This window comes from Gastrolobium bilobum, unplaced genomic scaffold, assembly GCF_033153095.1.
Source record: "Gastrolobium bilobum isolate Gb01-03AN ecotype WA unplaced genomic scaffold, APGP_CSIRO_Gbil_v1 utg8480, whole genome shotgun sequence".
In the NCBI taxonomy this organism is placed as follows: domain Eukaryota; kingdom Viridiplantae; phylum Streptophyta; class Magnoliopsida; order Fabales; family Fabaceae; genus Gastrolobium; species Gastrolobium bilobum.
Genome location: NW_026899605.1, coordinates 820,637 through 836,489, shown reverse-complemented (window position 1 = coordinate 836,489; position 15,853 = coordinate 820,637). Strand labels below are relative to the sequence as shown.

At 34.4% G+C, this 15,853-nt stretch overlaps 2 protein-coding genes across 2 annotated transcripts; both read right to left on the bottom strand.

Annotated features, from left to right (window-relative positions):
* Positions 1–4,152: 4,152 nt before the first annotated feature.
* LOC133291900 (GTP-binding nuclear protein Ran1B-like) lies at positions 4,153–7,029 on the bottom strand. Its single transcript, XM_061490256.1, has 8 exons — positions 6,895–7,029; positions 6,743–6,812; positions 6,442–6,498; positions 6,232–6,349; positions 5,099–5,188; positions 4,813–4,992; positions 4,634–4,711; positions 4,153–4,378 (listed from the first exon to the last, which is right to left on the bottom strand). The coding sequence occupies exons 1-8, from the start codon at positions 6,895–6,897 to the stop codon at positions 4,309–4,311; spliced, it is 666 nt and encodes a 221-aa protein (XP_061346240.1). The 5' UTR covers positions 6,898–7,029; the 3' UTR covers positions 4,153–4,308.
* A 4,156-nt stretch (positions 7,030–11,185) lies between these two features.
* Positions 11,186–13,991, bottom strand: LOC133291899 (GTP-binding nuclear protein Ran1B-like). Its single transcript, XM_061490255.1, has 8 exons — positions 13,839–13,991; positions 13,677–13,746; positions 13,463–13,519; positions 13,253–13,370; positions 12,580–12,669; positions 12,290–12,469; positions 12,110–12,187; positions 11,186–11,407 (listed from the first exon to the last, which is right to left on the bottom strand). Exons 1-8 carry the CDS (start codon positions 13,839–13,841, stop codon positions 11,338–11,340), a joined length of 666 nt encoding a protein of 221 aa, XP_061346239.1. The 5' UTR covers positions 13,842–13,991; the 3' UTR covers positions 11,186–11,337.
* Between the last annotated feature and the right edge of the window lie 1,862 nt (positions 13,992–15,853).

Below are 15,853 nucleotides of genomic sequence, written 5' to 3'. Positions count from 1 at the left end.
GTGGTGAATGTGCCTTCCTCTTCCGAGAATACTGATGCTAATTCTTCTCATTTGTCTCCTATTATTACCTCTCACGATAGGGGGAGCTCTCCATCAGCCATGTTTCCAGTGGTTGCACCGAATCAACGAGTGCGAAGACAGCATAAAGCTCCTGCCTATCTTAGTGACTATCAATGCAATTCCATGACTTCTAGGGGTGTTCATCAACCGATTCAATCCGCAAAAACCGAACCGAAAAACCGATAACCGAATAAACCGAAAACCGAAAAAAAACCGCAAATTTTAATTGGATTGGATCGATTTTTGGATGGGTTGATGAAAACCGATCCAATATATTAATTATCCTCTACCTACTTGTCCTTTCTCCAATCATAGCTCAAAAATTTCTAAACTCAAGACCCATTAACTCATCAACTAAGCCCAAGAAAAAACTTAGTCACGTCTCATCAATTATAGTATTGTTTACTGATATTTTTGTATTTCAACTTTTTTTTTTTTACAAAGCCAATATATACAAAAGATGTTATTTGTAAAATAATCATGAAACTAATTTTAGGATATTCAAAAAACCGAAAACCGATCCAATCCAAACCGAAAAAAATTGGATTGGATCGGATCGGATTTGAAAAAAAATCTAAATCGAATGGATGATTACATGATCAAATCAAAGGGATTGGATCAGATGAGTTTTGCTTCCAAAACCGATCCAATCCAGACCGCGAACACCCCTAATGACTACACCCTCTTCTACCAACATCACTTCTTCAGTCGCCTCAGGTAAACCGTATCCTATAGATCAATTTTTGTCTAACAATAAATTTTCTACGCAGCATCAAAGATTTATTGCAGCTGTTAGTGCACATATTGAACCTACTACATTCAAGGAGGCCATGCAAAATAAAATGTGGCAAGTAGCTATGCAACTCGAAATTGATGCATTGGAAGCAAATAAAACTTGGGTTATTACTAACTTGCCTCCTGGAAAGAAAGCTATTCCTTGCAAATGGGTGTTCCGCATAAAATACAAATCTGATGGCTCCATTGAACGTTATAAAACACATTTAGTCATTGCTGGCAATAATCAGATTGAAGGAGAAGGCTATATAGAAACATTCGCACCTGTAGCAAAAATGGTTAGTGTGCGTACTTTTTTATCCGTGGTTGTTGCAAAGGGTTGGGAGTTACATCAACTTGACGTTCAAAATGCTTTTCTTCATGGTGATCTCAATGAAGAAGTCTACATGAGATTCCCTCCAGGATTCACTAATAGCTCTCCAGGTCAGGCTTGTAAACTTCAAAAATCCCTCTACGGTTTAAAGCAATCTCCTAGAAACTGGTTTGCCAAGATTCGCCTCTCACTTATTTCCTTTGGTTTTCAACAATCCAAAGCTGATTATACACTTTTTACATATTCTACTGGTGATAAATTTGTTGCAGTTTTGGTTTATGTGGATGATATTATTTTCGCAAGTAATAATTCTGCTATTTGTCTTCAAGTAAAATCACATCTCCACACTTGGTTTAAAATCAAGGATCTTGGTAAGCTGAAATGTTTCCTCGGTATTGAACTTGCAAGAAGCTCTACTAGTTTATTTTTATCCAGCGAAAATTTGCGCTAGATATTCTTAAAGAATGTGGTTTACTTGGTTGCAAACCAGTTGATTTTCCTATGGAGCAGAATGTCAAGTTAACACTAGATGATGGTCCTGCTTTTTCAGACCCTACACGATATAGAAGACTTGTAGGAAGGTTAATATATCTTACTATCACCCGTCCTGAGCTCAGCGATGCAGTCCATTCTTTATCTCAGTTCATGCAGCATCCGAAGCAAGCTCATTATGATGCAGTCATGCGAGTACTTCGTTATATTAAAAGAAATCCAGGACAAGGGATTCTTCTTCAATCAGATTGTGACCTTCAACTTAAAGCCTTTTGTGATTCAGATTGGGCAACCTGCCCTATTACAAGACGGTCTGTCACAGGTTATTTTGTTATTCTTGGCAATTCTCCTATTTCCTGGAAAACTAAGAAACAACATACTATTTCTCGATCTTCCGCTGAAGCTGAATACCGATCAATGACAAGTACTACAGCTGAGCTTCCATAGCTTAAATCTTTTCTTCAATCTCTTGGTGTTCATCATACTCAATCCATGAAATTATTTTGTGATAGTCAATATGCTCTTCACATAGCTTCAAATCCGATTTTCCACGAGCGCACCAAACACATTGAGCTAGACTGCCATTTTGTTCGTGAACATCTCATGTCAAAAACAATTTCTACAGCTTATATTAAGACCTCCTTACAACCAGCTAACATTCTTACTAAGGCTCTTGGTAAAAAGCAGTTTGAATTTTTAATGTCCAAGTCGGGCATCTCCTCCCTCCATGATCCAACTTGAGGGGGAGTATTGGGATAAGATTGTATAGATTAATTTGTTATTCTTTTGTTTGTTAGCTGATATGAGTTGTTAGCTAATATTCTTGATAAATGTAAATCTTTTGTATTATTTTTAGGATAGTTTAAATATTCTGATAAGATTTTAATTAGGTTGTTTTGGTTTTCCTTTTGCATCATGGCTTTATTTAAACAAGCCTTTAGTTGTTCAATCAATCAAGTCAAATATTTCAAATATTCTTGTTAGACTCAAGGCACACTTATTAAAAAAAAAAGTGTGGCACGAGAATGGTGAGAAGCATAGGAATGCTTTCTCCTACAATATAAGAGAATTATTTCCACACACACACATATACATATAGGGTTTGATGTTTGTCATTTTAAATGACATAAGTTATGTCATTTTAAGAGAGAGATAGACACAGAAAAATAGAAATCATGGAAGAGAGAAAGTGGGTGGTTTTTTTTTTAATTTAAAATTTAAATAATTTTTTTTTTCTGTGTCTGTCTCTCTTTTAAAATGACATAACTTTATGTCTTTTAAAATGACAAACACTTTTCCCATATATAAAAGAAAGATGTATGTTTGTTTTTAACTTTTCTTACCGTAAAATATCAGATTTTAAAACGTTAAGCAAAAAATTCCATCTTCTCTTCAAGGAAAGAAAAATTACAAGGATTCGATCCTCTAATTAATTTTATACATCATCTCCTATATTATAACATCAATGTAGTTGGGAATTTATCTCAAGTAATATAATTTCTTCGTTTTTTTGTTTTTTGAGGGGGGGGAGGGGAGGGTAAATGAAACGACAGACAAGCTTCGATATTGACTCGTACAATTTTCTATGGAAAATATTTAAAATACTCTCTTCACATTTATATCCATCCAATCAAAACATGACATCCCCGCTAACATAAATTAAAAATGCTGTCCTACATTGGATAGAAAACTAGTCAGGAGATTTGAATCTATTAAAAATGAAACTGTCAACGTTGAAGGGCACCCCTTTCCGTTAGTTGTTTACAATACATTTTAATCTAATTATCTGCTCATCACTTTATTGCGAAACAGATCCATTAAAATAGCATTAGTTTTTCATGTTAGGCCATACCTCAACACCGTGTTGTCCTACACCACACAACTTCACATTGTGCCCGGTAGACAATTAGATAATCTACTCATAAAGTTCAAACCAAGAACAGCACACGGCACTAGCAATCCATTACTTTGGCAATCACAAAATCGAACCACCATTCCGAATTTATACTTAAAAGCACACCACTTAATTACCTTATGATATACTTTATAAAAATCTAGATATATCTCCAGACAAAACAAGGCTTTTTTCACGTAACCGCTTGGCGAAAGAAAACAATGACGAAAAATGAATAACCACATCCCCGATTATACCACTGGGATGAATACAAATATACATGCGGTGTCTTGAACAAAATTCCGTTCAAATATTAAATAAGGGGATACTATTCGTTTAAATTAAAGGATAGAAGCGAACCAAGTAGTTTCTTGATGGAAAGGAGTAAGGACAAACTCAAGGATGAAAGGACAAATCCTTTGTTCTTCCCCTTACCTTCCAGCAGTTCCCAACCACCAACCCCCTACCCATAGTGGCGTATATTTAAAGACCCAAAACATTTTGATACCACCAACTCCCATTCTTCAAGAGTGATGATTCTCGCAGACACATTAAACATAATAAATGCCGATGGCTAAAATATGGTTAACTATCAAGTGAGATTTTCAATTTAAGCAAAACATCTCATAATTATAGAATTCAGATCCTTAAATCCATATCCAAAAATGTCAAGAATACACAACCCCGAAAAAACATATATTGTTGCACACACAATACCAGCAATTTACGAAAATGGTCGAGAGACCAAAAAATCCTACTCAAATGCATCATCATCATCGTCAGGAAGGGGCTGAGAAGCAGCTGAAGCAAGCTCGGCCTCATGCCTGCAAAAGCCACCAATACATAAATTATAAGAAACTTAAACAGAAGAATTCCAATTGAACGAGAATAATAATACTGCGAGATCGGTATAACCCTATATCCATCTTGATTGGGACAATTCACCATCACAAGACAGCTTTAAATTCAAAATGCAACTTTTAAATTTCTATACAATAACTGCTTTTATCATGCCGGTCATAAGTCAGGCCTTAGTTAGTTGGAGAAAAAATAAATTCAGTTCATGACAGATAGCTTACTGTTGTTGTGCTGCTAAATCAATTTGAACTTCTGGTGGAGCCAATGCAGGAGATTCTACGAAGTGCAGGTTAGGATCACTGCAAAATTGACAAAAGTAGCAAAACATAAATTGAAACACATTTAAAAGATTCATGTGTGCTTGCTTTTTGCGAAGAAAGTAGAAACTAATGATACCTACCCTGCAAGTTTCCTGGCAAGGTACAGGAAAGGCTTCTCAAAGTTATAGTTGCTCTTAGCCGATATCTCATAGTACTGCAAATTCTTCTTCCGGTGGAAAGTAACTTGCTTTGCCTTAACTTGCCTGTTCTTCACATCGACCTTGTTACCACAAAGAACAATTGGAATGTTTTCACAGACCCTGAAAATCAGTTATGCAGAGTGTTCATAATGTAATATAAACATCTTGGCCCTGAATAATTAGAGAGAAAACAATTAAAAAGGTTTCAAAGATTTCATATACATACCGACAAAGATCACGGTGCCAGGTAGGGACATTTTTGTATGTTAGTCGGGCAGTTACATCAAACATTACAATTGCACATTGCCCATGGATACTGCAATATAAGACACCATGTTAAAATCACTACATAGGAGATTTGTTTAATGGCAGAATAAAAAGCATACAAAAGCAATTTTGATAGGTCAAATTAAATATTTCATAGCAGTTCTTAAGTGGTAAAAATCCTACGCATCTACCAAAGACACCCCTACGGGAATAAAGACAACAAAAACAAGTAATTGACATGCAAAACTACAACACTGACAAAATCCATGGCACCATCACCAAGAAACGACTATAATTGTTGACATGTAACAAATTATACACTTAACACCCAAGCAGAAAAAAGTGGAGAAAGTAAAATTATGAAATGTAACTGCACAACATGAAAGAACTGAAAATCCTAGTTTCAAGTCGACATAGAATATAGGTACCAAAACAAAGACAGATGATCGATGACCACAAATACCAAACCAGCAATCCATGCAAGAACCAAAAACGCATAGGCGTACAAACTCACAACATGCAAACAGAAGAACCCCTGAAATATCCTGTTCGGAAGTGAACATCAATATCTAGTTGGGTAGCTAGAAATTGTATCTACGAAGCTTATGATAGAGATGACCGGCAATGAGAAGTCCAGCACCTCATGCCAAAGTACTATGAAATCACTATAAGGGGTGTGTGTGAGTCACCTGCTCAATGGATAGGATGTGCTCTAGGCACAAGTTTGAAGGCTGTAGCCATGGTGGCAAGCCTTGTGAATGCTGAAGAACCTATGAGATTATCCCCTCATTAACTATAGGGGGCCATATAGATGAAGTGCACTAGCAATTAGGGAGGTTGTGCACATAGTGGGTGGTTTAGCAGGTGACTAGTGGTGTGATGCAATGCTTAGTGGATGGTTAAGTGTAGTGGAGGGAAGTTGACAGAGAGTGGTAGGGTGACATGCTTCGTGCATATCATGTATTGGGGAGAGGAAGTTGGGACCATTTGATTGGTCCATAACATATCAATATTTGATTCTTGGCATTAAATATAAAAACACATTGAAATTTTCACAATAGTAAAATGGGCTCACTCCTACAAATTACTTACTAATATCCATCTCTGAGGCCACCAAACTTCTCTTGTCCAGCAGTATCCCAGCAGTAGAAGCGAATTTTGCCACAGTTAGTGAAAAAATCCAGTGGGTGGACTTCCACACCAATGGTTGCTGTTTTGTGCAAAACGACAAGAACAAACAATTCAAACAAAGGATCAAGATGAAGATGTACATGTGCATCAATAATTATAAATCAATCTTACGTTCATATCTCTTCTCGAATTCCCCAGTAAGATGCCTTTTCACGAAGGTTGTCTTTCCTGCAAATGTATGTTAAGTACAATAAGGTCGATATCCAAATGTTATAAGGCGATACAACACGACCATCAAGCTCCAACACAGATCGTCATGAAAAGAACGAAATACCAAGCAACAAAATTTTAGGGGCATAATCCTTTTTTGAAAAGTTGAGTGAATCTCCGTTTTAATTTCAGAAAAAATTACTCGAGATGAAAATCATGATGAAATAATAAAATAAAATAAAAAGAGAGGAGAAAAACTGACCCGTTCCACCATCACCGACGAGTACGAGCTTAAAACTAGGATAATCAACGGTTGGCTGATTGGGCAAAGCCTGAACCACAAAAAGATCTCAAATATTAAATTGAATGCTGAAAGAAAACTAAAAAGCAAAGTGTCAATCAGAGAGAGCGTACCATGGTTGTTTTGGCGTTGAGGAGAAGAAGAACAAAGAGAGAATAGGAATGAGGGAGGGTGAGTGAGCGAGCAAGCGAGGGTTTTATATTAGAAGGGTTTCAAATCAAGTTTTGTGTTTTGAAGGATCCCCTCCTTTGACGTCAACCTCACGCAGCTTACTCCACCCTTTGATTAAATGAATCACAATGCGCCAAACTGGGCTTAACCCATCCATTGTTAGCCCATCCACCCTCAAAACGGGCTTGGGGGCTTAAAAGTGAAATTTCACAATGGGGAATGCAATATACGAGGGAGGAGGAGTGTGCATCGTCACGTCAGCTCAAATTTTGATATCGATCCGATCCAATTCAATTTGATTTTTATAGATTAAGTATTTTGATCTGATTCTATTTAATTTGATCTAAGTTAGGTTTGATCTGGTTTGAATTTTTTTGAACTAATTCAAAACCAGATCAGATCTGACCTGACTTGGTTTCTGAAGTGGATCTAACTTGGTTTCAAAATCAGATCAAATTCGACCTGATCCGTTTTTAACTTTGTTTCAAAATATGTTTTTATTTTTTTATAGTTATTGATTTAATTTTTAAACTCATGTAACTTAATTATTTATTTGTTTTAAAATACATATATTATATAAATTATATAATAAATTTGATATTTGTTGAATAAATAAAGGAATATAATTTTTTTAACAACCTCATCACGTGCCATGGTCTGTCCTCTAGTGGAGTGACATTGGCCCCTCGTAGCTATATTGAAAGGGACAGAGCTATTGTGTGATCATTTCATCAACCTCACTATGTCGTGCATAGAAGATGGATGAAACACTACTGTAGGGAGTTCCCGCACCGTATTGTCATAGTCAATGGAAGCCAATTGAATAGTTTCAGGGTCGTTATAGAGCTTGAGGGATATATTATCAACACTGACAAACGAGTTATGATTATTGATTTTTTGTTTTCTTTTTTTACATAATGGGTGTGAGTCAAATTTTGAGTCAATTATTAAAACAAGTAAGGTCTAAAATTGACCCAAATAAAAATGGATCAATATTTAAATTCATTTCAGAAAAAATATATAAATATTTATGGATCAGATCAAGAACAGAGCAAGTGAACCAATTTTTTTGAACATCCTTAATTATAACATGAAGCTTGCTAATTATAGATAGATGCAAGCAATAGTAACGATCGATGGTGGACTCATAAATTTTTGTGAAGATCAAATAATATGTACATTTTAAATTATTCTCTAGTTATGCTAACTTAGAAAGCATAAAAAAATCAATGAGGCTCATTATTATTATTTTGATGGAAGGCTTTTCTCACTGAGGCCTATGGGCATGCCCTTGAAATGGATCAATGTATCCTTTGCCTAAACTTTTGTGCATAAAAAACATAAAGGTGTTTATATTTTTGATATTGTATAAGATAATTTTACAATTTTGATTTTTTCACCAATAAAAAAGTGGATCAGATTCACTTATTTACTTTTTTCCTCTTCTTCTTAGTGGATTTTTTTTTTTTTTTTTTATGCATATATGAGATTAAATTATAATGTAAAATATATTCTCCAAAACATATACGTGAAAATCATTGAAAGGCAAGTTGAAAAAACATGATTGACGTCATATGGGTTTAAGAGAGAATTAATTCCAAACACAACAACAAATTAGCAACAATCAACAGGCACGCAACACCTAAAAGTTGAAATGATCACTTAAAAGCCAATAACATCATAGCTAAAAATGCATATTTTTCTTCTTCTTAATTTGCAAGGTTAATTCATATTGGCATGAGTTTAGGCATTATATAATATGCTTACAAATACGGTCCCGAATATGAATTTTGTAAAATCAATTGGGACACTTCAAAATAGTCTCTTCCAATTACTAAAAAAATTAAGAACATTTTAACGTTTGAAATAAATTTTCAGTGAATAAAAATAAGCCTGATAATGGAAAAAAAGAAAAAGAAGCATTTATATGCTATTATACTATTTGGTTGTATTTAATTCAATTATTAATTATTTTAAGTCTTACATTTGACACACAAAATCTCAATAGATTTATTTATTTTAATATTTGCAATATAAAATAGCGTTAGAATACAGTTGAATAACATATCAATTTATTAAAAAAGGTTTAAACATCATAAAAATATAATAAAGGGAGAGTTGTTATAACACTATAAGTCTATAACTGTCGTTCGTGTGGAGAAATTATGAGGAATTCTTTACAGAAGTGAAACTTGTTTAGGTAAATCGTAATCATTGCGAGCTCTAACACCAGTGAGGAAAAAGACTACAAAAAGCAATTTCAAAGCAATTTTTGTTTTTTAAAGTGCAAAATATGCAGATACTCTTAGGGTGTGCATGACAATCTTCCCGGAATCAATTCTTTTTAAATTTCTGTTCCCGGGAACAGAAATGGATAGGAAACTCGTTTGGTAAAATCAGTTTATTTTTTTGTTCCCGGGATGAACCGGTTTATTTTTTGTGCTGAGGAACAGAAAAAAGAATCAAAATTTTTTTGCTTTTTTGATTCTGGGCACAGAATGAGAAACACTTATCTCTCTCAATTACTCTCCACCACTACCATCATCACCACCACCACCACCATCCCAACACGACCACCGCTACCATCGTCGTACCACCACCACCACTGCCACCGTTATTACCACCACCACCACCACTATTACCTTCACTGTCACCACCACCGTCGTCGTCATTGCCATCACCAACACGCTACCACTACTACCGTCATCGCAGTTGCCGCAACCACCGCGACCATCGCCACCATGTCATCATCATCACCATCGTCGCAGACACTGCCGTCACCACCACCACTATCGCCGCCACTGCCACTATGCCACCATTACCACCACTACCATTATCACGTCATTGCCACCACCACTACACCATTGCCACCGCCACCGCCACCACCACCACCATGTCGTCACCATCACCACTACTGCCACCACCATCGCTGCGGCCACTCTGTCACCACCACCATCTCTACGTCACCGCCACCATCACCACTATTACCATCACTGTCACCACCATCGCCGTAGCTACCACCACACCACTACCACCACCATTACCATCGTCGCCGCTGTCACCATCACCACTATTGCCACCACCGTCGCCACCACCATTACCACCACCATGACACCATCCCTACTGCCACCACCTCCACAACGCCACTACTACAACCGTTGCCGCCGCCACCACCATCATCACCACTACACCATATGAAAAGGAAAGTGATGATCCGAAATTTTTTTATGCTTAATAGGAATGATTTTTTATTCTATCATTTTTTGTGTTATCAAACGCACTTTTCATTCTCGGAATAAAAATAAAATATGTTATCAAACACATTTTTTTCTCAGAAATTGTTCCAAGGCACATAAATAGAAAAGAATTGTTTCTTTTCAGAAACAGTGCCAGGGAACAGAATGGTTACCATGCACACTCTTAATTTCTAAGCATGCTAATCGATTGGATGAAAAAAAATCACGACGTAAGTGATAAATAAAAAATATAAGAATTAAATGATTCTAAAGCAAATTAGAGAGAATTTTTTTTTTCCATATTATAAAATGAGGCAGGTATACTTACCACCAAAAAAATTTACTACTCTTACAACTAATTTAATAACCTTTGATTTTTGTCAATCGAACGATTATAATTTATTAAAAATTAATAATTAATTAATAAATATGACTCAATAAATATTATTAATTCTCGATAAATTATAACAGTTAAATTAACAAAAATCAACGACGATTAAATTTGTTATAAGAGTGATAAACTTTTTCGATGGTAAGTAAATCCGTTCCAAAAATTAAAATTAAAATTAGAGTTTCTTCCCAAAAACTTACAATTTTATGGAAACTCGAGTATGAACTCTGAATGATTAACAAAAAAGAAAAAAAAAAAACTCGCGTCTTAACACTGGACGTTGAACAAAGGTTAACAGAATAATGGGAAGCACTCCCTCATAAAGTTATTAATAAAACTTTATTTAATGAAAACAAATTTATAAAATAAAATGAGTTTTTTATATGAATAAGAAAAATCCACATGACAATAACGCAATAAAATGTTTTTTTTATTATTCAGAAACGGCAGTTCATTTTGGAGTAGTTAATTATCATTTAGAATAAAAGATATCTAGGTTCCGAAGACATATAGAAAGTTGATTATAATATTCTTCAAGAGAGACGAGTCACACAGACACATCATAATTAATGCCCATGACGAAAACGATATGGCTAACAAGTGAGATTTTCAATTTAAGCAAAACATCTCATAGGAATTGAATACAGATCCTCAAATCAACATCCAGAAATTTCAAATAACACAAACCCCAAAAAACATATATATTGTAGCATACACAATAACAGCAACACAGGAAGATGGTCCCCAGACGCAAAGTCCTACTCGAATGCATCGTCATCATCGTCAGGAAGAGGCTGAGCAGCAGCTGAAGCAAGTTCAGCCTCATGCCTGCAAAAGCAACCAACACATAAATTGTAGAAAATTTAAAAGGAACACAACCAATTGGACGAGAACAATAATACTTCGAAAACTCTATGTAACAAATAATGGATATGAAACAACCAATTGGACGAGAACAATAATACTTCGAAAACTCTATGAAACAAATAATGGATTCTGTGGACTTAATTGAGTACATGATTGAATGTTCCAAAGTAAGGGGAAAGGGAAAGAATGAAGAGAGAAGAGAAGAGGAAAGAAATTGTAGGGGTAGTCAGTTAATTTCCCTTATTTCGATGTTTAATTTGAACGAGGATTGTTCATTTTAAAACAAAAAATCCCCCCCCCCCCCCCCCTCTCTAACGCCCCAACTTGAGGGGAAAGAATTTTAAAATGAACAAGGGGAGAGTAGGAGGATGAACACTTCCCCCTCCTTCCATCTTCCCACTCAATAAAAATCGTCCAAATGATGGGAACGAGTCACTTGTCCCTTCCCATTCCCCTCCCTTTGCCATCTGTAACTATGGAGAAACTAAAATAATATAGAAATTCAAAATTCATCATGATTGTGAAATTCACTATTAGAAGACAGTTAAAATTCAAAATGCAACTTTGTATCTCTACGATCTATCTGTTATTATCATGCCTGCCATAAGTCAGGCTTACGGTTGAAGGAGAAAGGAATAATTCAGTTCATGACAGATAGCTTACTGTTGTTGTGCAGCTAAATCAATTTGAACTTCCGGTGGAGCCAATGCAGGAGATTCTACAAAGTGCAAGTTGGGATCGCTGCAGAATTGACCCAATTAGCAAAACATTAGTTGAAATGCATTTAAAAAGTTTGATGTGTTTTTGGTTCTTATGATCGAAGTAGAAATAAGTGGTACCTACCCTGCAAGTTTCCTGGCAAGGTACAGGAAAGGCTTCTCAAAGTTATAGTTGCTCTTAGCTGATATCTCATAGTACTGCAAATTCTTCTTCCTGTGGAAAGTAACCTGCTTTGCCTTCACTTGTCTGTTCTTCACATCAACCTTGTTACCGCAAAGAACAATTGGGATGTTTTCACAGACCCTGAAAATCAATCATGCAGAAAGCGTCAATAATGTAATATAAACAACTTGGTGCTGAATAATTAGAGACAAAAGAGTTAAAAAAAAATTTCAAGGACTTCATGTACACACCGACAAAGATCACGATGCCAGGTAGGGACATTTTTGTATGTTAATCGGGCAGTAACATCAAACATTATAACAGCACATTGCCCGTGGATACTGCAATACAAAACACCATGTTAAAAGAACTGGATAGGAAGTAAAACAAAGTACAAAAACAAAAAGTGAAGGAGAGTTTTATCATGGCAGCGAGACCAAGGAACAGCTATAAATGTTGACAATTAACAAATTCTACATTTAACATCCATACAAAAGAAGGTGAGTCTGGAAATCAAGTTATGTGTTGGTAGCACAATATGATAAAAGAACTCAAAATCTCATATTTCAAGCTGTCATAGGATATAGGTACCAAAACAAAGACAGATGATTTGATGACCATCAATACCAAACTACTAATCCTTGCAAGAACGAAAAATGCACTGGAGAAAGCTCAGTATATAAAAACAAAAGAAAAGCTCAAAATCTTGAAATCTGATTCTAAGAATTAAATATAAAACACATTTAAAATTTCAGCAATAGATGAAATATCATGCATGATATGTATAAATAAGTCAAGAGGACATTTGATTAACAAAACACAATCAATTACACTAATTGCCAATTGGTCAGCATGCAACACTAATCATAAGACGCAAAAGTTAGAAACTAAAGTAAAAAGGGCTCTCTCGTGGAAATCACTTACTAATATCCATCTCTGAGACCACCAAACTTCTCCTGTCCAGCAGTATCCCAACAATAGAAGCGAATTTTGCCACAGTTTGTGAAAAAATCCAATGGGTGGACTTCCACACCAATGGTTGCTGTGTTGAACAAAATGAAAATAATGAATACTTTAAACAAACGATAAACATGAACATGTACATATACATCATTAATTGTAAATCAATCTTACGTTCATATCTCTTCTCGAATTCACCGGTAAGATGCCTTTTCACGAAGGTTGTCTTTCCTGCAAATGTTCAGCACAAAAAGGTTCATATATTGATGTATAAGGCGAAAACGCTGAGCCCACACCACACCGATCAAGATCGTTACGAAATGAACAATAGACACATCAATAATTGAATTAATTTCTGTTTTATTATCAGAAAAGAAGAAAATCTCACCAGTTCCACCATCACCGACGAGTACGAGCTTGAAACTGGGGTAATCAACGGTTGGCTGATTGGGCAAAGCCTGCACCGCAAAAAGAGAAGAAAGAAAGATCAAATTTAAACAAAACGCTAAACGAAAAAAGTGAAAAGCAAGTTGAAGCAGAAAGAGCGTACCATAGATGCGGAGTGGAGTGGTGTCGTTTCGTTGAGAAGAAGAACGAGTGATGTGGATTGTGGATGGAGAGGGAATGAGTATGAGAATATGCAAACAAGAGAAGAGGGTTTATATTTACGAAGAAGGGTTCCAATTTTTGGGTTTCGACTTTCGAGAGCCTACTTCCGCGTCAACCTAACGCAGCTCTTCTCACCCTTGGATTAAATCACAACTCCTCAATTTTCAATCTCAATCCAAATTGGGCTCGACCCGCCCATTAGCCCGTCCATCCTCAAGGATCCATCCATATTTTTTGTTTATTCGGGTGAAAATGTTCTTTTCTGGTTCTTTATTATACTTTCCGAACATATATTTATTTTAAAGTTTTTTATAATGTTAAAATATTTATTAAACATTTTAATGTTTAACTTTTACCCTTATTTCATATTAATGAATATATGTTCTTAAAATTATTCTGTTATGCATACGGTAACTAAATAACTCATTTCCTATTAACATTTTTCTTTGCAGATTTTTTTTCTAATTTTATTCACACTTGCTTTCTATTTCTTCTCTACAAGTTGTTTTAATTGTGGTTCAAATTCTCAAATAGTATTTAAAAATTGTATTAAATTAGGAACACATATGGACTTTCTTATCTCGAAATGGAATTTTATTCTTATCTTATTATGACCTTTTAGGTAAATCTTCTCTATTTACGGGGATTGGATTAGGATTTTAAAAAAAAAATTAGATAATTTTTTTTATAGATTTTAAAAGACTATTTAGAATTGAAGGGACTTTAAAGACTTTTTTAAAAGATTTTTTGTCACAATCAATATTTCATAAGATTGAATTTTAAAGCATTTTAATATAATTTATAAGATTTGAAAGGACAATATGAATTTATAAGATTTTAAAAAATCATATGATTTTTTAACAAAAATTCAAAATTACAAGAGTCAATAAAAAAATAACAAAGAAATGCAATAAAATTAATAAAAAAAAGTAAAACCTAATATAATTTTCTCAATCAGTAAAACATAATATACTTTTTAACAAACATTCAAAATTACGAAGCAACAACTTTTCACATATCTAAAGTTATACTAGTTCTCCATTCATTCACATTTTCTCGTTCATGCTCTTGAGTTTAACCAATGGGTTAAAAATTATCTTTTTCATTTGGTATCAAAGCTATGCATATATGATTATAAGACCCAATTTTTTTAATTATTAAAATAATTATAAATTTGCATATAGAATCTAAAGTTCATGATAAAATTTCGTTTGAAATTTTTTGCAATTGATCTTGAAAACCTTGGAATTTTTGTTCTACGTGGTGAGAGTTTTCTAACCATATATCATATGCATATTTTCATTGAATATTCTAAGAAAATTTCAAATCTGCATTTTTAGGTTTTATTACATGAAAGTTTAGAAAATTTCTCATTTTTTTTTCAATCGATACATTAAAACCTTAAATTGCTTTGGGGCTTTTCAAAAACAAGTTTTTAGTTGTTTATTAACACAAAAATTGTTTGAAATTGTTTCCTATAGTGAAAGAATTTCGTTCATGAATTATTGTTACGAAATATATGATTCATATTATGAAAGTTTCAATCTTTCTTTAAATTGATATTGTTTCATTGATGTAAAATAAAAATTGGTTTGAGAGATTTAGTTCCCCTATTATTTTTCACTGGTTTATGTTATTTTTAATACAAAAATCACACATTTTTGTGCTAAGAAAAATCGCGACCTATAATTTGAAAAATCACTTTTTAAACTTCCAAAATTTCTCAAAATATGCTGTTTTTGAGATACATTATATTAGAATTTCGTTAGTTTGTTGTTTCTGGGTTATTTTGTGATGAAAATCGGTCAAAAATATGCTATTTTTGAGTTTTGACGAAGCTGCTATGGCGGAATCTAATTTCAACTGGGTCAACTTGCCAAAGAAAGAAGAAAACACTGCGATAGAGAAATCTCAAGAAATCCTAGGGGTTAAGGTGAGATTGTGAAAGAGGCATGG

What these genes read in the sequence shown, in the direction of transcription:
- LOC133291900 (XM_061490256.1), bottom strand. An exon ending in GGCCTCAGAGATGGATATTA is followed by an intron (nt 5,189 to 6,231) that starts GTAAGTAATTTG and finishes CTTATATTGCAG; the next exon opens with TATCCATGGGCAATGTGCAA. An exon ending in CTTGCCAGGAAACTTGCAGG is followed by an intron (nt 4,712 to 4,812) that starts GTAGGTATCATT and finishes TCAATTTTGCAG; the next exon opens with TGATCCTAACCTGCACTTCG.
- LOC133291899 (XM_061490255.1), bottom strand. An exon ending in GGTCTCAGAGATGGATATTA is followed by an intron (nt 12,670 to 13,252) that starts GTAAGTGATTTC and finishes TTTGTATTGCAG; the next exon opens with TATCCACGGGCAATGTGCTG. An exon ending in TGGCATCGTGATCTTTGTCG is followed by an intron (nt 12,470 to 12,579) that starts GTGTGTACATGA and finishes ATTGATTTTCAG; the next exon opens with GGTCTGTGAAAACATCCCAA.